At 51.7% G+C, this 27,629-nt stretch overlaps 2 protein-coding genes across 7 annotated transcripts; both read left to right on the top strand.

Annotated features, from left to right (window-relative positions):
* Window positions 1-1,053: 1,053 nt before the first annotated feature.
* Window positions 1,054-22,546, top strand: LOC105697322. 6 transcript variants are annotated; one of them, XM_012420545.1, is made up of 10 exons: window positions 1,054-1,351; window positions 14,648-14,971; window positions 15,807-16,801; window positions 17,060-17,201; window positions 17,277-17,450; window positions 18,245-19,596; window positions 19,681-20,097; window positions 20,161-20,292; window positions 21,044-21,051; window positions 22,157-22,287. In XM_012420545.1, the coding sequence occupies exons 2-9, from the start codon at window positions 14,720-14,722 to the stop codon at window positions 21,048-21,050; spliced, it is 3,471 nt and encodes a 1,156-aa protein (XP_012275968.1). In that variant the 5' UTR covers window positions 1,054-1,351; window positions 14,648-14,719; the 3' UTR covers window position 21,051; window positions 22,157-22,287. The 6 variants fall into 6 exon arrangements, with proteins under 6 accessions (XP_012275968.1, XP_012275967.1, XP_012275965.1 ...); XM_012420544.1 differs by having other exon boundaries at window positions 21,044-21,063; window positions 22,157-22,280; XM_012420542.1 differs by lacking the exon at window positions 21,044-21,051 and having other exon boundaries at window positions 15,810-16,801; window positions 22,157-22,546.
* A 1,312-nt stretch (window positions 22,547-23,858) lies between these two features.
* LOC105697216 (mutS protein homolog 5) lies at window positions 23,859-27,608 on the top strand. The gene is made up of 13 exons (XM_012420344.1): window positions 23,859-23,866; window positions 23,960-24,058; window positions 24,148-24,310; window positions 24,389-24,921; window positions 25,269-25,467; window positions 25,560-25,761; window positions 25,846-26,079; window positions 26,183-26,321; window positions 26,406-26,769; window positions 26,840-27,095; window positions 27,184-27,272; window positions 27,350-27,411; window positions 27,488-27,608. Exons 1-13 carry the CDS (start codon window positions 23,859-23,861, stop codon window positions 27,606-27,608), a joined length of 2,469 nt encoding a protein of 822 aa, XP_012275767.1.
* Window positions 27,609-27,629: the final 21 nt, after the last annotated feature.

The raw sequence follows: 27,629 nt of genomic DNA, 5'->3' as shown, positions 1-27,629 counted from the left end.
TTTCAACATTAGGTAAATCGATTCTCCGAACATTAAGATCGGTAGATCTTATGGATAGTATTTTGCGATACTTTCTCACCCGCATCAAGACGCAAGTAAGAACGAAATTGTAATTAGACGATTGAATCGATATTTTTGAATTTCTATGCAAGTAGTGAGATCAACAGTGATGAAAGAGTTATTTCCAACGACCAGCTTTTCTAACGCACTGCCATCAAGATTAACATCGATAAAGTGCCTCCACGGACGTCCCCGTTTTTTAATATATTCACAAGTAGGAATTTTTCTACAAGGTCGGACCGACCGTTCGCTCGATGCGTGATCTTGCCTCTTACAGGGACGCTAAAAAAAGAAACCGATCGTTCCCGATTTTCAGGCATTGTCAGGAACGTCAACTCCAGCCCATTGTATCTTCGATGTGGTAGAGATAACGCGAATGAAAAAAAAAAACGATATGCAGGACCGTCGAGTCGGTCTGAGCGCGCAGGGTCGTCGAGTCGCCGCGCGGTAGGTCAGTGTCCACGGTCGCAGCTGAAACAGTTCCGCCTTGCCAGGCTAGCGGGTTGCGAGAACAACGAAAGGGAGGAAGGAAGGAAGGAAGGAAGGAAGGACCGTTCTTTGAACGCATCGGAGCATGAACCTCGATCGCGCGTCTCCCGCCGCGGCCGCTGGGCCACCCGGAAGCGGAGGATGGCTATCTTCGCGGGTTTCTCTCGCGGAGGGTTACTCGCTCGCGCGGAAACCGGGAACGAACGGCGAGAACAATTTTCACGAATCGAGGGAAAGTCATTTCCCGGTCGAGGCGGGCGTCGCATCAACGGAAACTGCGGGAGGAATTCGTCATAATTCGTCGACGGCGGGTGCCCTTTCGCTCGTTCCTCGCGGGGGGCGGAGGGACGCGCGACGGCGGCGAAGGTGCGGAAGATGGGTGGGGTTGCCGGGAGTCTCCGTGGGAGCGAGCGAGTCCGAGCGGTGGAGGAGTGGGGGTAGCGCGGGCCCGCAGGAAGAGGAGGGTCGGGCCGCGCTCGCCCGCACTCACTTGCCGGACGTCGAGCGAGGCGGACCGCGCGCTCGTCTCATCTGTCAATGTAAACATCCTCGCTCGGCCGCCGAGCGCGCGCCTGCGCCCCGCCGCCGACAGGGATCGACTTTCGGTCGGCTTCCGCGAACAGTGCGCGGAGGACGTCGTCGTGGTTGGTGGTGTTTGGGATTTCGAGGTGTATCGGAAGAGTCTCCGAGGGTTTCCCGCCACCCGGCGATGTAGAGGCGACCCCCTCGAGGGAGTTTTTCCGCCGCGGCGGACCGCGCGGCTGGAGAACAGCTCCTCCGATTGGGAAGGCCCTCGATCTCGGTGAGTCCTCAACGGTACTTCGCGCGAGCGCTTCCTCGGGGATCTCATCGGGATTTCGCGGCAGGTTTGCTCGCAGCCAAGTGCCTTGCCGGGAAATATGGAAGGAGATTCTAGGCCGGCGACCTTATGCAAGGAGCCAAGAAGGAGTGGCAATCGAATGCCTCGCGTTCCGTTTTCACGGGTTTACTCGTTAACACGTTAAGTGCGCCGTCGGTCCCTGGGAACCGACGTAGCGTCGAGAATTCCATGTGAAAAAAAAATTCTGCAGCCTGAATGGAATGTAGAACAACATTAACTCCGAGGTTACCGCGTTAAAGGTAGTTAACTATATACTTTCCTTTCCATTTAGGGGGCGAGATTTTTGCAACAGATCCCTGGAGATCGACGTCGCTCGAGCCGGGATTCTGTACGCCAGTTTGATAGCTATCAAATTGCCGTTCAGATTCATGCCTCTGACCTGAGAATTTAATGTCGGCCCCAGATGATACCGCATTTAACGTGCCAAGTATTATTAACTTTCGACTTGGTGCGCAAACGGTGCAGGTCTTGGGAGCGCGGAAGTTTGCAACACGGATTCCAATGAGAGCGTTCACAGCCAATTGCCCACCCCGACTGTGAACGCTCGCGTTGGAATCCGTGTTGCAAACTTCTGCGCTACCATTGAGTTCTGCACTAACCCCGCACCGAGTCGAGCGCGAACGATAATTTACTTGGTTAATGGTTTACGGTTCGCGAGACCGTTGCGCCGGTCTACGATTCAGAGAGGAAGATCGATCGGTTCGGGACGTCGAGGACGCCGAACCGGTACGGAATCCACAGGCCAGGGATCGATTCGAAATCGTCCTTCCGTTCTTTCTTCTTTCTAATTACGTTCCATCGCGTACGCCAAGTCGATCGCCGCTATTCCTCCGCTTTGGCATCGATCCGGTTCGGCTCGGCTCGGCTAAGCTCGGCCGCGTTCGGCAATCGAGCTCGCCGTGATCGAGTCGAGCACGGAGCGTTAACGATGATCGATGCAGGCTCCGCAACGGTCCGCTCTCGCCGACTCGATCGCTCCGAACGAAACGGTAGAAACCGTAAAACCTGATCTGCGAAAGGCGATCGATCGTCCGCCGATCGTAGGGGCTTTTCGCTCTTATAACCTTATAACGCGTTTGTAAATAGAGATATTAGAAAATATGAAAGTAAGGACACGAGGCGGCGAGTTTCGAGTAGGAGGGAACCGATTGATGTGTGTTCGATACGTATTCGATGCGTGTTCTAATGAAGGTTTTGAAAATTGGGACATTTCATTTTTCGAGGAAAAAAAAAAGAAGAAAAGGAAAAGAGTTTTCTTTTTGTTTCTTGCCCGCGATAAATAAAAGAAGTTTTCTCGAAAGATCAAATTTCGCGAGTTTCAAGACCTTCGTGTTAGGACCTTCATAATCGCGTGTTAAAGTTTCAAATAATTGGACGTACCCAGTTTGGGGGAAAAAGTTATGCAATTATTTTGACGTTTTGACGTATATAGAATGGCTCTTTCGTATCGGGAAAGTCGGTAGAGTTTCGCGCGAGGTACATTTAAAAGCATGGGCGAACGGGACCGAATACTTGAACGCCAAAGTTCGGCACTACGATTTGATGAATGTTTATTTCTTAAATAAGAGAACCTATCGTCTCAACACATTCGCGACCGGAAAATATTTTCCGTTTCAAATACTGAGTACCGGGGAAAATAATTAAATTCTGAAACTGGTTGCCGCAAACTTGTATCGTGTATCGTTATGGACGTGATTCACGTCAGCGGCGATCAGGAATATAATTTAAAATGACGTGAATTTACATCAGCGGCAACCAGGAATAGAACTTGAAAAGACGTGAATTCACGTCAGCGGTCGCAAATATGTTAACACTCCAGTCACCGGCTGGGCTCCCGGCGGTCGCAGGTTCCGGGGGTGGGTTTCGTCGCGTTTCGGCGCGCTCTCGAGGAGGAGGAGAGGAGGGCGACGCTCTCGCCGGTTCGGAGGACGGTAACGCGGCGTGACGTCGACCCGTTAGGCAACTCGTGCCGGGCTTCATCGAGATATCCGGAGTCGGAGTCTCGCGGGCAAGACGTCCGATCCGATGAGGAGTGTTTCCGCGGGCGTGGGTACCGATCGGCGAAATCGTCTCCGCCGCGACTGCGTTCATTCTGCCCAACCCTTCGGGACGAATCGTTTTTTAGCGGTCGGCGCGCCCGGCATACCGATCGGCATATCGACTCGATCCGGCCACTTTAGAGGCGAGTCGACACCCGAGGTATGCGCGCCCCTTCCCCGCGGTGGTCCCCGCGTGCGTGCCGATCCGTGCCAGGGAAAGTAAGAGCCGGCCGCGACTCGTTCGCGCTCGCCGGCGGGCCCGAAACCCGCGAGGCGACGTTTCCACCGAAGGGACGACTCGCCGCCGCGTGGTATGAGTTTTCGCCGGGCTTCGAAAGTTTCATTAACTAGTCGGGCTCCCACGAAGCCCGACTTCCCTGAGAACGGCCGCGAGGAAATCGAGCCGGCTCGGCTTCCGGACCGACCTCGCCGTTCGGGACTTCCGGCTCGCCGACTCGCGGGGAGTCTCCCTCGGGCCGATCGCTTGCGCGCGCACCGTTAAGCTGCCCGCTCACGATTAAGTTAACGGCGACTCGCTGCGACCTTCCTTCCTTCCTTCCTTCCTTTCCTTCCGCCCCGGGCGAGGGCGGCGAAGCCGGACGTTTCGTAGCAGAGTATTCTACTGACGGTAGAATTTGTTAGGATATTATTAGTTTTCCAGCACTATATCTGACAAAAATTCACCAGTACGGCAGGATACGATGAAAATTCATCTGTACGGCAGAATACGATGAAAATTCACCTGTATGGCAGGATACGATGAAAATTCATCTCTACGACTAGATACGATGAAAAATCACCTGTACGACTGGATACGATGAAAATTCACCTGTACGACTGGATACGATGAAAATTCACCTGCACGACTAGATACGATGAAAATTCAACTATACGACAAAGTATGATGGTAAAATACGATTAAATTCACCGGTAGGAGAAAATATGACGAAAATTCACCTGTACGACAACATATGACGAAAATTCACTTACACGACAAAATACGACGAAAATTCACTTACACGACAAAATACGAAAAAAATTCACTTACACGACGAAAGTTCGCCTGTACGGCAGAATACGACGAAAAATCATCGGTAGGAGAAAATACGTTGAAAATTCACCTGTACGGCAAAATACGACAAGAATTCACCTGCATGACAGAAAACGATGAAAATTCGCCAGGTCGGTAATCGAAGTAGATTAGATTAGTTACGCCGAGGTGACCGAAGGGGAAGCCGGCAGGGAAGTACGACTTATTTTGTTTCGTTTCTCCCCATGAAGGGAGATGTTTCTTTTTTAACGGATAATTCTAATTTGTTAATATATCTCAGTTAGTAAACCGCTCGACGACAAAACGTCCCGGACTGCGAGGGGCGCCGGGAAATCGGCGACGAGTCGCGAGGGGAAAGGCGACTTTCGAACCCGTCTCCCGATCGGCCGGGCGAAGTTACTTTTTCCGCGGGCGACGACTCTTTCTTTTTACGCCGCGCTGTCGTCGACTCCTCTCCGCCCGGGGCGGCCGATCTGGGTCACCGTCGAAAAGAAAGCTGCGCGCCCGGTCCCATTGACCGTGCTTCGATCGACCACCGGGGACTTTCTCGGCCACCCGGCCTCGCCGGTCCGTCCTTCCCGTCGCGCCACGCACGTTTCCGATTCGCGCCTCGGCTCCGAGGGAGTCACTCCGGAACGCGGAGGCAAGTGCCATCCAGACCATGGATATATAAACCCCCAGTAGCACAGAATATTTTCTAAATATCTTTTGCAATCTTTGCTAGATATCTCAAGCGACAGATTTTCTAAGATGCCTCGTAGATTTCATTTGAAGATATATAAAATATTTCTTGAAAATCTCAACGACATATTTAGTTTCAACGATTACGCAATGCAACGAGCCGTCTCTCGGAAAGAGAGAGAGAATCGCCCTTTTTATTCTCGCCACGGTCGTAAGAACACCAAAAGGAGTGATCGGATGTTAGGAGTCCGTACCCTGTGTGGGAAAAAAAAAAGTTGGTCGTCTCGAGGAAATACGCATTGCTGCGAGAAAACCCTGCGATCGTAAGAAATGTCAGCAAGAGTAATGGAAATTCGTTTAAATCAACGATATAATTTTTCTCGACAAAATGATCCTTTCTTGCAGTTACATACGATTCAGGCTACGATATATATTTCTTTCAGTCTATTAATCTTTTTTTTCTCGGTGTACCGTCCGTATATCCTATGTCAAAGGCGCCTCACAAGGACGCGAGCCGCCTTTTCGAGGGGGAAGTAACGGTCGTCGGTGAAATTATCCGGAGAGATACCGTAACCGTACGCAGCCGTACCTGGCTTTCGTCACCGTCGTTTCGCGCCGAGGGATCTCGGCAAAGATCGACGGGGAAGAGGGGGGCGAGCGAAACGAGAGCGAAACGAGAGCGAGAGGAGCGCCGTCGCAGGTGTACCCGGCCGTGTTCGATTAATTCGCCGAGGGCCTCCTTCAGGACGACTCCTCCGAAAGGAAGAGGAAGTCGCACGCTCGACTCGGGCCGCGGGAGAAGGAGGGAGCGCGGTGGAGACGCGGACGGGGGAACGCTGCTTTCGGCGCGTGAGAATTCCGCGGGTTCTTTTCCGAGAGCGATCCCTCGGACTAATGGAAAGCGGGACGTCGGCCTCTCGTTTCCGCGTTCCTCGGTCCCCGGGCACTGGCCGCGGGACGACTTAGCTCCAAACAGGAGCAAACGGCGTATGACTCCCTTTCGGACTCCGCTTGTTTCCCGAAGGACCGGGCCGCGCCAAGTAAGCGCCCCGGTGAAAGCGACGCCGGCGTCGGCGACGACGCGCTTCCCGCGGACGCGGTGGTTCCCGTTAAGTCGCGTCGCACGATGCCTCTAATTGCGAGCGCGGAGCGACTCGTCGAGAGTTGGTAATCGACCGTGATTCCGGGTAAAAATGTATCGTGGTAACGGGGAGACACGGCTTAATCCTTTTCGCTTATGACGGAATTAGCAATGCGACGAAGCGAATGTCTCCACTCGTTACCCTCGAGTCGAGCGTATGCTATACCAAACTGAAGTCTTTAACTTAACATTAACTTTATTGTGGATTGAAATAATTCGTTTATAAAGAGATATCCTTTAACGCCTGTAATCACTTGCTCAGTGGCGGACATGAATGCCTCCCCTGCAGATGCGGCATCGCCTGTGCAGGATGGGAGGGCATTGATGTCTCCCAGTATACTTGGTTCGAACCTCTGGGACGTCTTAAGCTATGGGAAAATAGCGATCATTTAAAATTAGACGATTGAGTATTCGAGAAATTAAGGGATCTTAACCTTGGTTATTGTCCGTAAATAATATGGGAATATTAATATACGAGACGCGGGGTAACGAGTAATTTTGATAAGCAGTCGCGGGGATTGTGTCGAGCCTCCGGGGACAACTGATATGCGAGATCTCTATTGTTGCCATATCGCGTTGTACGTTTTTAAATTGTTCGCCGTTTCCTCGTCGCTTAGGTGGGAAGTTCTCCGATATAAACTTTTCTTTTTTTTTTTTCATTTACCTGTAAAAGTCGATTTCATGGCGTTGGTTCGCGTTGCGATCGTGATTTGGAGCACCGTACGGCGTAACGGTTCGTCCGCGCGTATCCGCGAGTTTCGCGGTTCTAACTTTCGTTGCTCACGAGTCAGGGTACGTCGCGCATCGAGAACGCGGTTGCGTGCATAGCGTCCGCTGCGCCGGCGCACAGCCTTTCCCGGGAACGTTCGCGAAGAAATCTCATCCTTTTCCACTTTTCCAAAGCCAGAAAGCTTCGTTCACCCTTTGGCGAGTCCAAGCATTGTGAAAGTGGCTTCGCTTAAAAGTAAGTCAGGATTTTCCACGTTGGCGCTCTGTGAAGGAATTCCTATCAAGCAAACCGTCCATCGCTGAGAAACAAAGATTCATCGAGCCAAGGAAACATTTCTTCGAGCGGTACCGAAGAAATGCCTTGACGAGTCAAAGAATAATTATTCAACTGAAATAAACTGAAATAAATTGTCGCAATCCCGAAGAAACGTTGCGTCCACTTTATTCGAGTTTGTTTGAGTAAAATAATTATTCCTTGAACTGACGATATATTACCTCGGTTCAATGAAAATCTTCTTTCTCCAGGTATACAAATTTATTAATAAAATGTGATCGCTTCAATCATTCGAAATTTCCAGCCACGCAATTTCGTGTTTGTGTACTTGAAGCATTGCGGCTCTGTTCAAATGCTCGATCCTGGAATTCTGTTTTTTTTTTCGTTTTTTCGTTTTTTCTTTTCCCGAAGGAAGTGCAGGAAGGTTTCGCCGGAGTCCCCAAGGTCGCTCGTTTCTCCGTTTCGACGGAGGGCAACTTCGGCGTCCCCGTCGACGACGCCGTTCGGATCCCCTCATTACTCCGTGCGCTCGCTCTCGCGTTGAGCCGCGTCTGTGGGATCGTCGGAGGCGCAAAATCACCGCGGACCGTTAGCGCGCTCGCGAGACTCGCGCAACGGCAGTAAGGTAAAAGTTAGCGCGGCGAATTATTGTATCTCGGCTGGAGGCCGAGCGAGCCGCGCGCTCCTGCTTGGTCGTTGACCTCGTGGCCGATTCGCGGGCCGGACGAAACGCAACGATCCCGGCCGGGAAGGTGTCCGCCCTCTCCCTTTCGTCGTCTCGGATCCTGGAAGACAAGACGCGGCGTCTCGGAACCGGAACCGGCAACTCGGCGACGACCGAGCGAAGAGCGAGCGCCGAACTGGAGGCGACCGCGACCGGGTTCTCGCGTTCTCCGGTTACCAGCAACATCTCCCCGCGGCTTTCCTTCCGCATTCCGAAATTCCAGCCGCGAGCGGCCGACTACCACCGGGGGGAGACGAGTTTTCCGTTTTCGTCCGGCCTACCGCGGAGGAGCGATCTCGAGGGAGGCGCTCTCGGTGGGTGCGCCGCGACTGACCCAGATGCCTCGCGAATCGAACTCATCGACCGTTCTTGACATCCTTGGGCCCGATAAGTGCCGCGGAATGTCCTCGTAGGCCTTCTCTCGAGCCGCCTCGACGCGATCCTTCCCCGTCGGGAGCCCCCGAGAAAGTCGCGTCGGCGACGACGGGTGCCAATCGGCGGCTCCGGAAGCCGCTAATTGGAGCGCGTCACTCGCCGCGTCGCCGTCGAGGGAACGCGCGCCGCATCGAGCGTCGGGTTTATCAGGTGGCGCGCTCGGTGAGAAAAGCGATGGCACACTTAGCGCGTCGGCGCGGGTCCGCGTCCAGGATGGAAGGAGATCGTCGGTTTCGAGAGGCTCCTTCTCGGCGGGACCGACCCAAAACCCTCGTTCCTCCCTCCCGGTCGCGACGAGCAATTTCGCGCGGTTGGCGCTGGCCGTTTAACGAGCGAAAACCGGGCCGGCGGACGGTTCGCCGATTTTTCGCATATTCATGAGCCGGAGGAAAAGAGGATCCGCGGGCCCGTGTCGGTCACGTGCCGCTGAGCGGCTGGAAAATCTCTGCGGGCCGCGCGCGCCGATCGAAGGAGGAATTTCCGCGGCGGGTCGGGACCGATTTCCGCATTGGCGAGCGCGCCTCGCTCCCCGGGTGTCCCCGGGCATCCCCGGGTATCCCATTACCGGTCGGAGCCGATGCCACCGGCACACCGGGTATTTACCGACGCCGGGTAGCCCGACTCGCGCGAGCGTTGCCCGCGACCGCACGCCGTAGCTCGCGCGCCTAATGGCCGCGTACCCGGGCATAAACGCGATTTATGCTCTTACATGGCACCGCGAGGTAATGGTACCGGTAATTCCATCGCGCCCGTTCCTCTCCGCGGGTTCGACTCTCGATCGAGCGGGTCCACCCGTGAGATCGAGGCCACCTCTCGGCCGGTCGTTATACTCGAGCGAGCGCGAGAGGGTCTTGCCCTCCAAGGGAGCAGGTGGCCGCGCTCTGACCTTGTCCACGCGGGGTGTCGAGTTCAAGGCCAACGACTCGACTCGGCCCCGCTCGGCTCGGCTCGACTCGGCTCGGCTCGGCGGGACCCTCGGCGAAGGAGTTAACGGCCCCCGCGGTCGTTTCCTCATTCTTACTCGCATTCTCGAGTATTGTTAAGTCGTTAACTCGAGCTCGGGGAGAGAAGGCGGAAGGGAGAAGGGGCGGCGAAGGGCCGCGGGTCGGCGGGGAGCGGGACGAGGAAGAGGAAGAGGAAGAGGAAGCACGAGAGGAAGAGGAAAAGGAAGAGGGAGACGCGAACGGCTTCGGCGGAGCCTCCGAGGAGGATCCGGCCTTTCCCGGCGAACTTTGATTTCGCTTATTCTTTCCGCGCGGCAGGTGGACCGCCGAACGGGGCGAGGCGAGAAAACGGGAGCTTCTCCGTCGGCGCCTTTCATCCGGCCGAACTCTCGGCGTAACGTTCAAAAGCCGACCGAATAAGGAGAGAGAAAGGTGCCGCTCGCGTCGGCTATCGAAACGGGGGCTCGCCGATCCCGTAACGTTCGAAATTTCACCGCAGGCGCTCGCGAACTCGGCCGGCGAAGTTCGAAATCGTTGCCGCCCTCCTGTGAGGCCGACTCCCTGGGTCCCCCTCTTCCCTGCGGCCTTGCTCGACTCGTAAGGCGAATCGATCGCGGCGGATCGATTTGGACGGTTGCACGCACGGCCTTGGAGGCCGCGGCGAAGGCGCGAGCGGATTCGCGCGCCGATCCTGCCCGGTCGATGCACTCCTCTCCGAGTCGCGATCCGTGACCGACCGACGCGGAGCCGGTGCGCGATCTTCGATCTCCGATCTCCGATCCGCGATACGCACGATCGATCGAAATTCCCCCCCGGTCCCGCTCGATCGACCGCCCGATCGATCGTCCCACCCTTTCGGTCCCCCTCCCCGCCCCCGCGAACCTTGGTCGCGGCCCTCCATTCGCGGGGAATTAATACCCCAGGAATCGCGGGGCATCCGCGAGGATTCCGCGAGGTGGCCGCACCCCTTTATCGGTCCACTATTCCACCTGTGGAATTTCGGCGGCGAGGTCTCTCCGCCGCAGGCGACTTTCTACCAGGACCGCTTCCCGGGGACTTTCGATCGGGCCTCCGGATTTCGGTCGTTGCCCGAGGACGCGCGGAATCCTTCGTCGCGTCGTCCACTCTCACCGGACGAACTTTCATCCGGGCCACCGACGGCCCCGGGAGCGTTTTTACCTCTCCTGGTTAGGTGCGTGCCACGAGAAGAGACCTAGAAGCGATTCTTCCACGGTGGCGATGCTATCGCCGCTCGGGACGACCGAAAGCGGTGCGACCAGATCTCCAACGAGAGCCGGTCAATTTCTCCCGGCGAGAAAGCCGAATCGCCGCGATCTCGCGATCTTCTTCCGCGGAATCTTCCGGCCGACGCGTATTCTCGACGTCGGACTCCGGCTCGCCCTCGGTCCCTTCGGGGAACTCGGGCCCCCATAGGCGGCGGTTCGCGAGGTAGGAGTACCTACTCACCGAGGAATTTCCACTTTCCCCTGGGTCTTACGTAAGGCGCGGCCCGATCGGCTCGATCGGCGCGTTCGACGCGCGACCGCGGCCGACCGCGCTGGCTCGTGCGCCACCTACCCTACCTATATCCACCTTCTCTCCTTCGTCGTTTGCGAATCGGAGCCCTGGAGTACATATCTGCCCTGCAGTCTCTCTCTATTATGGGAAGACTTACGCCCGAAGTGCCGGCACCACCTGTACTCTTTTCCGGATGTTCGGCCGAACTGAAATTCAAAATGGACGGTGGCGACGCGACGCCGACCTGAGTCGTTGGGAGATTAGGCGTTGAATGGCGTTGGGTAATATCAGCAGAAGTATGCATGCGCACCCCGGTCATTTTGAATTTTAGGTAGGATCAACGAAAAGTATAGACGACAGGCAAGAATTAGGAGCCCAAGTCATGAAATAATGTAAAAAGATCGAATGCCGTGTATCGAAGTCGTTCCTATTTTCGAGGTCGAAGATCTAACCCTCGCCGATCTAGCGCCGCTAGCGCCCTCGCGGTGAGACTTTGCAATTAAAAATGATCGTCCGCTAGCGCATCCGCTGGTCTTTATCGCGTTAAAAACATCACATCCTGTATAACGTGCGCGGATTATCGTTGCACGTAGCGTGCCTTAATTGCGCAATTAAAAGCGTTTTAGGTTATTTCCATGGATATGAATCATCTTGGTCACATAGGATTGAAATCCCTACATTGTCCGCAAGTGGCGCTCGCGTCGGTAGATCAGCGAAAATCCGAGATCCCAGGGCCCCGATTCTGGGCCACTTTCTGTGGAACGTACCATTGACGTTACGTCTCCTTGTTTTGGTTCGTTTCAAACTCTCCGCGGGAGTGTCGGGTTTATTAGGTACCTGCCGAAGCGAGATACGCGCCGCGTTTGCTCGACAGGAAAGGAAAGAGATTCCGGAAGCGCTCTTCGATCCGCGGTTCCGAGGATCCGCCCCGGGTCGGCTCGCGGCGGAAACGCCGCGGGTAATTAAAGGGGCCCCGAGACCGTTGCGCGCCGAGGCTCGGGCCCTAACGAGGAAAGAATGCAAATCGGCGGGAGCGATACGTCACTCCACCTCCGATAAGTCTCCGCGAGGGGGATCTCACGGTCAATTAAGCGAGAGTTGCGAGACAGCCCCGAGGACGTATACTCGCGCGATCCGCGTCCCTGACGTCCCCGGGGGCCGTTCGGGGTGCCTCTCCTCCGGGTTCCCTCTGGAAACCTGGAAGCCTGGAGGTCTGGGAGAGTTTCTCCGCGCGTTCCGGCTCCTCGAGGACGGAGAAAGCCGCGCGCCGCGACTCCACCGAGTCGCGTTCTCGCGGCCGCGGAAGTACGCGTCGCTTCTCCCGTCTGGTTTCCACTTCTAAGCAGGACGTTTTGCCACCGCCGTCGAGTCGCCAGGGTATCTCATCGTCGATTGCTCAGTAACGGTAAAATTCTTTATCAAATTGTCGTTTCCTTTTTTTTTTTCACCCCGATATCTGACGAAAATTCCCCGTGAGCGACAAAATGCCCACTCAGTTCAGTAATTGGGGTAGGTCAGGTTAATTGATAATTGAGCATGGGGAGAACCTCTTCCTAGCCATCTGAAAAGTCCAGGAGCTATTCACTCGAAAATCAGGGGAAACGATCCCCTTTATTTGAAAATCGATTGCCTTTGATTTCAGATGATAAACAACGGTGTTATTAACAAGGGACCCTCGGCCCTTAAAATTGGGACAATCTTTTGGTGATCTCCAAGAATTTTCAGATGACTCCCCTCGTGATTTTAGCATTGTAATCCGTGATTTTCTCAGTGAATAATCTGCTGGGAGGTGTAGAAACGACGAAACAAGGTGGCGAAGAAACGTGCCGACTCGTTTGCAGCCGACTTGGAATTTGCTCGTCCCGCGTTTTATACGCCGAGGAGAAGAAAGTCGGGAGGATGTCCCGGTCACTCAATGGCGCCGGCCCCGATTCGTCGACCTTGAGACGCTTTCCACGGCGATCGATCTCGCGAGGGTTGTCGCCGGATCGAGTTACCTTCCGGGATCGGTCGTGTCGGCGTCGAGGGCGTCCCGGACGATGCGCGTCGTCACGGTTCTGGTTGGGCACCTTTCCGTTTCCGAGCGTTCTCAGATCCGTCGCGCCTTACTCACCACTAGTTAAGTACTCAAAACCTAGTCCGCTTTCGACCAGTCCTCGGGACTTGCGGGGTCGGAAGGGAAAAGATCCGAGTCGTGGGACTCGGCGTTGGGGTAGGTCGCGGTCGCCGAGCCTGGCGCCTCCTTCTCCTCGGATCGCATTACGAGGAGAGACGAATACCGTTGACCGTTCCGAGTCGATGACTCTGGAGCATCCCAGCATCCGCTTTGCGTCGCGCACGGTTCCTGGAGAGGCGTCTCTTCGACGTTCCTCGGACTCCCCCCTGGGGATCGGAGGGGAGCTCCGCTCCCTCGGTCGATTAATATCGACGGGTTTTTTTTTCTCGGCTCGGTCCGAATGGCCTTATCCGGCTCGTTAGTCATTGGCTAGCGGTACTCGGAGTCGATCTCGGTTCCCCGCACCTCGGGCAGGTTGGGCAGGTTGGACAGGTGGTCTCTCGCTCGGCTGAATGGAGGGGCTCGGCTCGTGAGTCGCTCGCCGGTCGAGCCGCCGAGACGCCGATCGCGCCGACTACTTCGAGCAAGAGCGTCCTTCTCGACGCCGCTCCACCGTGGACGGTATATATGGACCCCAAATCCCCGATCTCCCTCGGCTGTTTGAACCTGGAATACAGTTTCAGGCACGAACAAAATTAATAGGCTTATTGGAATGTTTCTGCGATGTAGACGTTTGTGCCATGTTGAGTTTTGTTTGTGTCACTTTTTTCTTTTTTTACAAAAACCAGAGCTGTTAAAAAAATAAACAAATTCCGAAAATAACCATTTTAACGTTTTTGAGGGTCTGGCGTGAATAATCGAGAATTATTGATTTTAACCTTCGATTATTATCTAATCCTGGTTAAGGAATTCTATGCTATTCGCGATTAAGTATCTCCGTTGAAAAGCCTCGTGGTAATTACGGTTGCGATCAAACTTAACGGAGAACAAGGGACGAACTTTTTAAAATAAAATCAGAGGAAAAGAGCGGAAATGACGAACGTCCCTTATTTTTTGCCTCTCAATGTGGATATCTCCGCAAACAGATCGGCATGCGGGGTCGATATACAGGGTGATCCACAACACATAGTCCACTATGTACATATTAATTTTCATACAAAACCGAAGCAAAAAGTCGCACGGAGAAATTACGTACTTCACCTCGAATCAACTTCTACGAATAAATATATTAGATTGAAAAGAAATTATTATACCGGCGTATTCAATAATAAGCAAATGTCAGTTTCGGAAAAACAGTAGATAAGTGATTAGTCTCTTATGTTTTATAGCCGCGCGAGAATAATGAACTCTCATCGGCTGCTTTTTAATGCTAAACAGTTTCATAATTATTGGTCTGCAAGATTTTGCCATACGAATTTCTCGTTTGATTTTGTAAAAGGACTCACTATATCTGTGTAAGATAGACGATGGGTTGTGGGTCACCCTGTATACTACGCCCTCCTGACGTTGCACTAGGTTCGGGAGTGGTCGAGAGATCTCGTCAGAAGATCGCAACGGGTGATCTCGAATTTCTCCATTTACTCGAGATTTGGAAAATGAATTCGAAGGGGAACGATCGCGTTGCAGGTCGCAGATGCGAGATGCGCGGGAACGGAAGGTTCCCGTAGGAGTCGCGGAATCCGTCTGGCGGACAGGAAGATGGGCAACGGCGGGAGTTCGCATCGGCAGTCGGCCTCCGGGAGCCTCTCCTCGGAGGTGGGTCGAGGGTGGACGCACTCTTTCCCCCGGGAGCTGGCGAGGCGACACTCGCAGCTCCCGGGTCGCAAAGTCCTGCCGGAGCCGCCCAACCAGAGGCTAAGGGTCACCGACAACGGCAGCATCATCCACAACGGCGGGACCATCAGCGGACGCAGACCCTCCGCTCTGACGCTGCCGCACGACCTCGATAAGGTAACCCGCCGTTTAAACCCTAGCGGCCAATGTTACAAGACCACTGATCGCAAACATTTTTTAACCCATTTGCATCATAAGGAAGTATGAAAAAAGGGTCCTTATCGCCGAAATTTCAAGCTGAATGATAGTGGCCAGCAAAATTGAGCGTATACATACGCTCCGGTGATAGTGATCAGGAACACTGAGCGTATATATACGCTAAAGATGCAAATGGGTTAAGTGGTCTCCAGCGGTTATTCGCGTTTATATACGTTTTGTCGATTGTACTTCTCTCGAGGGTTTATTCACTCAGGAAATATCATGGATATTAATACTTGAAAACACGTAGAAATCGGCTGGAAATCGTTGGAAATCACCGTAAACCTCGCCGTAATTTTAAGGCCGATCGCTTGCTTATCGAAACGCATTGTTGTTTATCGTGTGAAATCAAAGGCAATCGGTACTCAGAGAAGGAAAAATCGTTATCACAGATTTCCGAGGGAATAGCCCTATGATGAGGACGGAGTTGCATCGCCGCGGCTTCTTTCGAGCGAACACCGCGCACCGGCGTGGGGTGCGAACCGGACATCCGAGTGGTAAATCGAATTTTCTCGGTTAACCGGTCGGCCCCGATTCCACGGCGTCGCTTGTCGGAAACCTCGTCTCGGGGCCGGTGAAACGCGCCGCGGAATCGCGACGAATCTCGACTTCGCGATCTCGATCCGGACGCTCTCGATTGGCGAGCGTCCAGAAACTGGCCACTGCTCGTGACCGGGTTAACGCCGAATCGAGCCGGTCCGCCGGCGCCGGAGGGGCACCGATTCTCGCTAACGAAAGCACCGGTTGATTGCAGCAGAACGCGTTCCGAGGGAGGAGCACGTCGGCCTCAAGTTTCGGAGCGGGCCGGTCGCGGTGCTGTCAGTACCGGGAGTGCGCCAAGGTGCCGGACTTGAAGAGGTTCGGCAGCGAGCCCGACCTGCGCCACGCACCGGTGGAGGCCGGAAGAGCCGAACCGCATCATCGAGGACCCCAGGTCTGCCGGCCCGAGAGAGACTCCCGGGAGAGGGAGAGTCGCTACCGAGGCAAGAAGAAGTACAAGGCGCCTCCTCCACCGGCTTCCACCTCCTTGGCCAACGGTGAGCCAACCGCGACGGGGTCGTCGCCGGACTCGTACCACTGGGAGATGGGCCAGGACTCGAGAAGGACCGCCGAGGCGGCGCAGCCTCCTCCGCGGAGATCGCGACTCTTCAAGACCAGGGCTGAGACCAAGAGGGCGCTGGTCAACTGGCCGTCGCCCTCTCAGGATCGGGACGCCCTCCCGGACGGCGGAGGTAAGCGTCGACGGAGGCCCTCAAAAGAGAAGAGCGGCCCCCCGCCCAGGAGGGAGACCTGGAGGGAACACGAGGACGAGCGGAAGAGGGAGGAGAGGAGATCCAAGATCCTGGACGGCAAGAACACCCTCCAGAGGAGTTTGAGCAGTCCGGAGTTCCAGGCGGAGCTGATGCGCGTGGCGCGGAAGGTGCGGACCAAGATGAGCCGTGCGACTGGCAGGGAATCGCCCGTCGGGGAGGCTTCGAGTCGGGTCGACGCTCGAGTCCGCGTCGGGAGGACCCGGGAAGAGGAGCGACCCGGGGAGCCGAGCAGCGTCGAGGCCCGCAGGCGGAACGGGCCCAGGGCTCGCCACCGGGGCCAGGGCTCCGGTCGGGAGAGCACTCCAGAGCCCACCCGGAATCACGGGGAGGGAGAAGCGGAGGCCCGTAGCGCCCGGAGGAAGGCGGAACCTGCCGCCGTCGAACCGGAGCCGATTGCGCCCCGAGGAAGACTCTGCGCCGCTGGAAACAGAGAAACGTAAGCGGCGTCGCGGCTCGAATTGCGTCTTTCTTTTCGGTGCATAAGGAGATACCAAATTCAACGCTCGAGTATAACGAAAATTAGACGCGCGGGGACGTGATCGAGATAAACGAATATAAAAGTTTCTTTCGACCATTCGACGTTTCACCCCACGTAATTCTACGTGAAATGTTTTCCGTTACGGTTCCGTCCAAAGGATCGAACCCTGGATTTTTACGTCCTCCTCTCACCCGGTTCGCCCGGTTTCTTCTTCAGATCGACGTCGACGGAGAAGCCTGCGCCGAAGACCTTCTACTTCGGCATGAACGAGCCGCAGCCCAGTCGGAGTTCCGGCGGAATGCCCAGCCGCAACTTGGACGACTCCCATCCAGAAGCGCCGTCGGTCGACGTCGACGAGGTGAGGGCGATCGTTTCGTGTCCAACATTATAATCTACCTTCCTCGATTTAATTCCATTCCTGTCGCCGTCTCAGGATTTACAGAAGCGGGAGGAACCCGGCATCGAGGACATAGCACTAAAGCTGCGGCCCACCCTGCCTAAGAAGCAGCTGGAGATCCCCAGGTTCTCGCCCTCGGCCGCCTGGAGGCTGCTCTCCGCCCTGGAGACCCCAGGCCCCGCGATGAGCACCGCCAGCGAGGAAGTCCCCGTAAGTCCCGCCGCGAGGTACCGACTCGAGTCGACCGGCTCTCTCTCTGGATGACTTAACGATTGGCGTATATCACTCGTCTTGGCCGCTGTGGCGCCGCGTCCGCGTCCGGCCTTTCGAATTTCTCCGGGCCGGTGCGACGTCCGCGTAACGCCGACTCGCAGTCTGCCATTAGCGGTCGCGACGGCCCCTCGATTACGGCACATCGGGGTCTCGGGGTCGCTCGTAAAAGCGCGTCCCTCCTCGCGACTGCTAACGCGGTTACCTACGTCATCCACGACCTCTCCTTCGAACGTTCAATGACCACGTGGACGAAATGGCGCGCCTATTCGTGACCAGGGTCGTAACAGGTGGCATCGTTTCACGGAAAAAATTAAATTCGCCCTTTTAACAAAGGAGAGAGCATCGCTAATGAAGTTTCGCTCTTAACTGCGCGAATTATTGCATCAATGGCAACCATTCTTGCAATTACATCGAATTGCAGACATCAACATTCTTTAGGAAAAAAGCTTTCCAAGTAATTAAATGAATTTGTAGCAACAGCCGAATAATATTGTTATAACCGCTCGAACAACTGAACTATATGTAATATCTTGTCGCTGGAGAGAAGTATTGCAACCATGAATAAAATTCGAGTTTTTCCCCGGTTAGGTAACCTCCCTTTTCTTTTTCAATATAATAAAAATGCATCTGGGTAAAATTTTTGCTAGCCCATCTTTAAGTGATAACGTTCGTGGAAAATAGGAAAATTTCTTGGTATCGGTCTGAATTTTTTTTTTTCTGTCTGGTTACAGGTCCTGTTCGAGGAGCGCATCGAGCGGCTCTCTCGGGCGCCTCCACCGCTAATGGCCCTAGGGCCGAGGAGCTCCCACGACAAGTCCGGGGACTCCGGGATCTCCGGGGACGCCGGGGCTGGCAACGAGGACTTGCTGGATGTCGGGACGTCCGGGAGGAGCAAGGCGCCGACGCGACCCGCCTGGACGCCCCAACAGGATCTCGGAGAAGAGTCCAGCAGCGATGCGGGGGTGGACTCGCCTCCACCCACGGCGACGCCTCTCAAGTTCCCGCCCAGGGCGCACGTTTTCTCCCTCTCGTTGCCGCGGGACGACAACAGGCTGTCCCTGTACAGCGCCGACGCGAAAGCGAAGGAGACGACGTCCTTTAACTCGTTGCAAAAGCTGAAACGCTCGGTCTCCGGGGCGTTGGGCCTAGGGCCGATCGACCCGGAAAAAAGAAGGTCCGCGGACGCCCTGGACGATAACTGGCTCCTCTCGACGAGCGCGCCGACCTCGCTGCAGCATAATTCGGGCAATGCCGAGGGCACTGCTGCCGCCACCGCCGCCTCTTCTCCTGGGTGGGAACCCGAGTCCTCCCCTAGGGAGGACGACGTCGACTGCGGCGACGGCGAAGACGACGACGAGGATATCGGAGTCTACGACGAGGAGCCCCTGGAGGAACGGACCGAATTCCCGGTTCTCATGAGACCACCGTCTTTCTCGTACCTAGCATCCGGAGGTCACGTCATGTACCTGCCCGAGGCAAATGGCACCGGATACCAACCCCGTAGTTTGAACTACAGGCCCTTCGCTGGGGAAATCGACAAACCTTTCGATGAGTCGGCTCCAAGATTCAGAAAGAACGCGGAGGAAGGGAAGAAGGTCGCCAAATTTCCCTGTGGTATGACTCAAGGGGGAGGTCAGAATGGAGAGAGCGACTCGAAGAGAGGCGATCGTCTTGCAGGTGCGTTCAGGGAGCGGCCCTTGACCGAATTGGGACACAGATCCCGGCAGCTGACCACATTCTCTAAGTCCTGCGAGAACGTCTCCGAGATGAGGCAACGGGGCCGATCACCTTCACCGGGGCCGGAAAACTTACAGGACGCCAAGGAAACCTCGGTCGAGGCGAAGGTGCCGGCCAAACAAAACTCACGAAGTCGAAGATTCACCTTCCAGTCAACCGTCCGGCAAATAGAGAGGCGCAGATTGGCGGAGAGGCTGTCCAGGGAGGCCGAGGCCAAAGAGAGACAGAGGAAGGGTGAACTCGAGGCCATGAGGAAGGTGGAGGAAGAGTTCCAGCGGAAGAGGGCTCGGGAAAAGGCGAGCATCCGACAGCAGCTGCGACTCTTTAGCATGGACGAGAACCTGAAGTAAGTATCGCGAATCGATAGTCGTCTCATTACATTTACGGGGCCTCATCCAGGGCTTCATTAAACCAGGGAATTTCTCTCAAGTTCCAATAGCCTGCCTCCGGTTTGGAATAATAGTCAGGTGCCACGAGCAGACCCCGACGGTGCCCCCTCCTCGTCGGCGTCTTCTCCGACCTCCGCGGTACCCGCGAAAACTGACCGGAAGAACAGCGTCAGCAGCGACGAGTACCACCGGAAGTCCACTTTGGACGCTCGACAGCACCATCGACATCATCAGCAGCAGCAACACCAGCAGCAGGCGAACAGGGAGTACAAAGACTACAGACCTAGGTACTACGACTGGGTGCCCGAAAATTCGAGTCACCCCGAGTTCAAGCACACCACTGTTCACCCCAAGGTCGTCTACGATATCCCGAAGAGCTCTCCGGTTTACGTCGAAGCGAACCTCCATGCTGGCAAGCCGGCCAACCCGACCTCTACCCCGAGGTCCGACAATTACAGGTGAGTCCGGGTCGGGAATCGATGCAGCGGAGAAACCAATAATCGAGGTGTTTCGTAAACTAGGAAAGACTTCGCCCACGGCGCCGTGGCGGCGAGATCGTCTCTGGCCAGCAGCGACAGCGAATTGTCGCAACCCAACACGAGACCTCATTCCAGGCAGGCCGAGAACAAAAGCAAACGACGGCTTCGGTCCAGGTACGTCGAGTCGCCATCGGTTCCCCCTTGAATTCCGCTTGAACCGCAGTCCGAGCTCCTTCGCCGGAGGCTCCGAAGATGGACGTCGCACGACCGAGGGGATCCCGAACTCGTCCTCGTCGCGATTCGTGCTACGTCCAGGCTCGGGACGCCTCCGCGACCACCCGGGGTAACGCTGCAGCATGTTGCATGACCCGACTCTCTTGCCGACTTAACGGGACTCGAGGAAAAGTGCAAACGACGGGATCGTTCGGTCTAGGTCGGAGTCAGGATTCCCTTTGAGAAGTCTGCCAGCCGCCAAAGCGCGCTCGGTGCGTGCGGTGCGTGTCGATTCCCTCTCGTAGCTTCTTTTTCTGTTTTTATCTTCGGATCGTGTGCCAACCGAGGCGACATCGTCTCGATGACGTCACCTGATGGCGTCATTTCCACGGGCTTCTTACGGAGCGATACAGAAATTCGTTCGAGTCTCGTTTTTCGTGGGCGTTCCATAAATGTGGAGAGAAGTCAGCCCGTGTGTCATTTTTCAAGGCAATTCCCTGCAGTACGAGCGGGTGTTTCGCTGGTGGGTAGTACCTGCAAGAGAAAGAGACGGGTAGATAGGTACTTGGCGAGAGAGAGGGAGCCCTCGGCAGGTCTCCCCCTTTAATGAAATTCTTTTCACCCGAAAAGTACCCTCCTCTACACCGATACTTATGCCTAAGTACGTCAGAAACGAGACGTCCGCTAATTACTCGCTTTTTATTCCATGCAGGTTTTAAGGTGGGCGTATAAGTAAGTAGTGTTAACACCTCTAGTCATCTAACAACGCTTCATTAAAACAAAACGAGCAAATACAACGGAGCGCTTCTAATTCCGCCTTGGGCTGGGTATACGTCACCCACGTAAGCGTTTCGGATATCTTTTGATATTTGCCATGGCATACGTGGGTGCTTACACTAAAATTATGTAATCAGGATGAATCTACGCATCGACCTTGAACGATATACCTTGCCGTACTTTTCCTCGTGTCACCGCGCCAAGTAGACGCTTGATGTCGACCGAGACTTCGTGTAGGACTCCTCCGGACTCCTCTTCCGTTCACGTGCAATACATGGATACGTTATTTTATTTATTATTTTCTTTGCCGAGTTTACCTGAGAGATGCCTGCTGTGCATGCCGGTCGGTCTTGTTCGATGTTTCGGTTCATCCGGAAGGAAACGATTCGGCGAAGGTACCTCGTGCGATTTCGGCGATTCCGAAAATGCTGCTTGGATCGGAAGTTCGTCCCACGGGCGGCGATCGATATAAAATCGATCGATGGTCAGGACATCTTGTAAAACCAAGTCCGAGGTGCACCTGAAAGTTCATAACAAAAAAAATCATAAAGAAGAAATTTCCACACAAAGGTGCCCTTTTTGCAAAGGACAGAATCGCCGATAAAGTTTGGCTCTAGCTGCAAGAATAATTGTACCGACAGCAAGAATGTTTGCAATTATGTCGAAAAATACTTCCTAAATTAGCAAATGAATTTGTTGTCCCGAACGAGGAAGCGATATACAATTTCTTGTGGCTAGAACAGATTATCGTAACCATGCATTTGAGTTGCTCTAGTGAAGTAATCTTTTCTTTTTTTGTTGTCAATATAACAACAATCTTTCTGGACATATATTTCGCTGACCCATTTTCAAGGGTCCACGTTTATTGAAGCACGTACAATTTCTTATGACTGCGAATTCGTTTTTTTACGCGCAATTTGCCGCCCCTGGCTTGTCGAACGGCCGTCGCGGTGTTGCTTGCTCGTACCAAAGAGGGTAGAAAGCAAAGGTACAAGTTAATATGAGAAGCTGGCGAAACGTGTGGAGATAGTAAGGAAACGTTGACCAGGTCGGCTAGTCCCGAGAGAAGCGAGGACGTCGCCAGCTCGGAAGAAGAGGCCCCCGTCGAAGCCGTCGAGCGAGAGCGCGATCCGAGAAACGGATTCCCACTCAACGGAATTCAGCCCTTCGTCAGGGAGAAGAGCTACCGACCCATTTCCTTCGACCCTCAACCCCCTCCGCCCATTCCTAGTTAGGCACGATTTTTAACTTGTTATTAGACTCCAATTACCAAGCCGTTTCTCCTTAATGCGCTAATGAAAATACGTATATTTTATATATTAAGTATATATATGTATACATATCTTGAACACGATATAGGTATATGCGTGTATAAATATAAATTATTTTTATGGACATTTTATACGAGAGCGATGTAATATATTTTTTACTTTTTCAACGATAGTATTGACTCCAAAACCCGGAGAACGCGGTCGGAAATTCTCGATACGAGCTGTTTCTGCCCTGCGTATTATTCTCGTCGAGGTATGACTAGACCTTGCATTTACCTTCTGCAGCATTGTACAAAATGTTTCCAGATGTATTAACCACTGGACAAGAGAGAATTTTTAAGCTTCTCATTTCTCCGCCGAGGCTGGTTCTCCGGAAATTCTTTTGGGTGATTTTTAGAAATGTCAACGTTCAATTTTCATTTCTCGAGATTCAAAGGAACGAGAGTAAACGCGTAACACAAGCATCAGGTTAATTTTGGTCATCCGTTTTAGTAGAAATCGGTCCGCTTTTCCGGTCGTTTTATTTGAACGATCGTTTGAGAAATCGCAATTACCGAGAAAGTGCAATTACGTCTGGCCGAATTGTCGATGGCTTAACGATTCACGGGACGAAAGAATAAATTCTACTTGAAGTCGTACGAGCGAATAGATATTGCTCTTAAACCGTGACTCGTAACACTAACTCCTAACCAAATGTGTTCCGTACGACTATTCGGCTTCCACGCCTAGATATCGATATTTGTAATAAGTATTAACACGACCAATCGAATCAAAGATCGTTAGGTTATTATTGTTGGGAAGAGTAACCGAATGTCTAAACCTAACCAAGTACGCCTAGTACGTAGTATGTAACTAGGTGTCGATGTTTAACACAGCGGCGACTTACTTAACAGGTTTAGGGATAGAGTTACTATTTTGTAATTATGTACAGGGAAGAGAGAATCTGCAACCGACATTTGCTCATGTAATGCAATCAAATAAAGAAACGTGTTGTTACAAAGTTACGTACAAATATTTACACGCATTATCTTTCAACCCAGCGATGTATTAACGACTTCTAGTTTTATACATTCCTCCTTGAATGGAATTGGTTTCAACATGCGTGCCTGTTAATGTTAAGAATAAAACGAGTACATGGATACGATGCGATGGATTAATAAGTATTAAACCCAGTTGCTCTGATAGGGAATGGATGATGAAATCGGTAAGTGAATGAAAAGAGAAGCTGGTTGGAATGCAAAAGCGCACGCGGGACGGCGCTATCGCGAGTCAAACTAACGACTATTTAAAACTCTTCACGGTATCTTTTTATCGAGTAGAACTGTTTCAGAAATGCACGCCTGTTAGTTAGACGAATAAAAATCAACATTTGTGCATACGTGAAATCATTGAATGGTAAAATGTAATGGATGGGGAGAAAGTATAGAAGCTCGTTTGAAACATTGTCGAAAGACAGTTGAAAGTAGTAATTTGAACGAGATGGATCGGTGAGTACTTTATATTATTCAACCGACTTACTTCTTATTCATTCGTTATTATGAATGAAAACATTTTATTAACAATGCATTTTAATAAAAAAGCGACCTTTCAAGTAAAAACGACACGACCGATTCCTCCGCCTTGAACGTTGAATCCATGGACATTCAAAGTGGTCCACACAATGATTCCAATGTCGCAGAGTGAGTTTGGGATATTTATGTTGTTTCTTATTTTTCTCTTCACTACTGAACCAACTTCGTTAGATACATGTATACGTTATACTTTACAGGCCTTCAGTGTTCGAAGAAATTATGTCAGAAGACTCTTCTACGGATGAGGAGGATATTGTAGAAAAATTACTAGTGACCGCTTCACATAATGTGGTGGACAATGAAGTAGAAAACGGGTCACCTCAAAGTAGCAGCAGCACTAACGATGGCGAAATGGACGAGGTGCTAATTATGTTTAAACATTGAGCGAAAGCATTTTACACTTATTGATATGTAACTAGTTCAATTCGATTCTTATAGATAATTTTGTCCATGATTTATTTCAATGGCCATTTGGGCGCAGCATATTACGATTTCGCATCCATGGAGCTTTACGTAATGGACGATGTAGACGACAGCAATTACAATCTCGACGTAACGAAAACATTGTATAGACAATGCGATCCGCAATACGTATTGGTAGTGTCGAGTGCGCCCGAAAAGTTCCTCGGTGTCGTAAAAGATTTAATTATGAAAAATCAGGACGAAATGCAAGATAACACGTCCACTTCGTCACGATCTTCGAGGAGTCCAGTATTTCAAGTACAGCAGTACAGAGAAAACACCTTTGAAACTTGTTACGCCAGAGTTATGTGTTTAAAGCTGATTAACGAGCCTAAAAATGCGAGTGTCCAGGAGAGAACAACCTTCCTAAATTCGGTGCTAAATTTCGAGAGCTCCTCGATGATTTACGCGCTAGGATTGCTCTTAAGATATATCGACAGAAATTGGAATACCATCACATTAAAAGCCTATGAGGAAGTGTATTATGCACGTATAAATTATATTTCACTGTAAGTAAAACAAGGAAAGTGATATTAGTTATTTTTCGATTTTTCGATTTAATTAGACATTCTGCGTGAAAACAGTAAAGATGCCGTTATGATCGACGACGATACATATAACTCCTTGGGAATTTTTAAAACTCGACAACATCCGAGTTTCTTCAAATTCGGTGCTGACAATTTGAAGGACAATATGAACAGCCTTTTCAGTATTTTAAACCAATGCAAATCTCGCGCAGGCGTTCAACATTTAATGCAAGTTCGACAAGAAAGTTATACATAATTTTTTGAATTTATAATTATATACTTAACTGTGCAAAAATTGATTCATAATTCTCTCGGTTATTCATCCTTAGGAAGATGATGAAGCATCCAACAAAGGATGTAAACAAGTTAAAAGAAAGACACGATGTTATTGAATTTTTCGCAAAAAATCAAGAAGTCGCTAAAAATGTGCGATCCTGCTTGACTTTCATTCAGCGTCCATCAACCATCATAATCAATCGATACTCTGCCTCTCAAGCAAAAATTTCCGACTGGCAGAAACTGTACAAGGTCATCCACTGTTCTAATTCAATATTCCACAATTTCATTGGTAAAAATCTGCATTTCTAATGACATAACCGTTCTTCCTCTTTTCCATACAGACTATTAGTTATGTAATAAGCGTTGCCAATTTATGTTCAAGATGTGACAATAAGCCGGTTCTATTTGAAACGATTGTTAGCAGTGTCACCAAAGAAATGCGATACATTCATTATTTCATCGAGTACATAATAGATTTCGAAGGAAGCAAAGTAGAAAACAGAGTGACTGTCAAACCAGGCGTCGATCCAAAGTTAGATGAACGTAAGTCCATTAACTTTTAATTATAAATCAATATCTAAGATACACAGCGACTAAATGTTTATTTTTACATTAAAACACAAATAGTAAATCACCAAAGAAGAATTCTGCCTCAGATTATGACGGAAATGAGTCGGAAGGAATTTAACCAGTTGTCTAGCATTGTTGCCGCCTGTCGTATGATGTACTTTCCGGATATTTGTTTCGTACTTGCCATAACCGAATGGAACGGCGAGGCACCTGACGATAACGAAGTACCAGGATTGGAATTCAAATTTACGATCAACAATATACGCTACTACAAAAGTGCAATTGCTAGAGGTTAATGCTAAATCGAGATAATCCAATTTAGTCAACAACCCGTGAATGTACGCGGCCCTTTCACTCTAAAAATATTTTATACGATAATATATACATATTCCAGAATTAGACGATAATATTGGCGATATACTCTTGAAAATTGCAAACCAAGAAAATAAGGTGATGATAAGTCTAATCCGGTTTATTAATAAGTATATGCATTCGATCCTCGACGCTGTTAATCTTTGCGCCGAATTGGACGCGTGAGTAAACCAAGTATTTGAGTTGTGCGTTACGTCGTTGCGTTAATTCCTAGATATTAAATAATACATCCTTAAATATTTTAGGATCTTATCTCTTTACATGATCGCGGAATGGGCTGACTACGTGAGACCGACCATGGTGGAAACGCAGACCCTGATCATAAAGGGAGGACGACATCCGATGTTGGAACACAATGGATCGTTTGTCGCAAATGACACCTTCTCCGGCGAAGGTCATGGCCGCGTTAAGATATTAACAGCACCGAATTCAAGTGGCAAGACTGTTTACCTCAAACAGATCGCGCTTATCGTATATATGGCACATATCGGTAGTTACGTGCCAGCAGAATCCGCGACCATCGGCGTCATCTCGCACGTTCTGTCGCGCGTTTCGTCTTTCCAAAGCGTCGTTATTAATACCAGTCATTTTATGGCCGATTTGCGACAAGTACGTTTACCGTCTTTGCAAATGCATGTTAATTATTTTGTCGCATTTCTAACGCGGCGTTATGGTGCAGGTTAACGTCACTCTACGTACATCGACACCTAACTCTTTGATCATTTTGGACGAGTTTGGGCAGGGCACTCACGAGAGCGATGGTCTTACTTTGCTAGCTGCGGTTCTGAAAGAATTCATAGAAAGAGGTTCCAAGTGTCCTCACGTATTCGTCTCCACTCATTTGCATTCGATCACGCAGCTTATACCGGAGGATCCTATAGTCGAGAAACTGGTGAGTCGGTCGACCCTGCGGTGTGCATCGGACACCAAGCAATGTATAATGATTATAAAAATGTACACATTTATAGACATTCGAATATACCGTGGATGAATGCGGGACGATATCATTTCTATACAATCTAGCTTCTGGAAATATAAAATGCAGCTTCGCCCACAGCGTGCTAGAAAAAATCGTGGGTGCAGATTCTCCGGTCGTTAAACGTTCCAAGCAGGTAAACCGTAATCATTTTCAAAGGCACATTATCTCGTCTTCTCGTTCATCAACATTCCACTCTAACTTTACTATTAGGTGCTCGAGTGCGCGAAGCAAGGTACGGTCCCACCACCCGACGAAACGTGCGCAAAGAACATGTACGCCCATTTTAATTTTTCCACCAAGACCGTAAAATACTTAATAACATCACCCATCGTAAATTTTAAATTTTAGCCTAAAAAGCATTTATCAACTTCTGATTTCACCCGATTCGGAAGTCACCAAAGTCCAGATAAAGGCCCTTGTGGATCAAGGATTAGCGATGTACGAGAACGAACATTCGAACACCGAGTGAACCCAAGAAGTGCGTTCCATA

This window comes from Orussus abietinus, unplaced genomic scaffold, assembly GCF_000612105.2.
Source record: "Orussus abietinus isolate OABI.00-Male unplaced genomic scaffold, Oabi_2.0 scaffold26, whole genome shotgun sequence".
NCBI classification, from domain to species: domain Eukaryota; kingdom Metazoa; phylum Arthropoda; class Insecta; order Hymenoptera; family Orussidae; genus Orussus; species Orussus abietinus.
The sequence above is the reverse complement of the archived record's forward strand: the minus strand, read 5'-3'. Positions and strand labels throughout refer to the sequence as shown.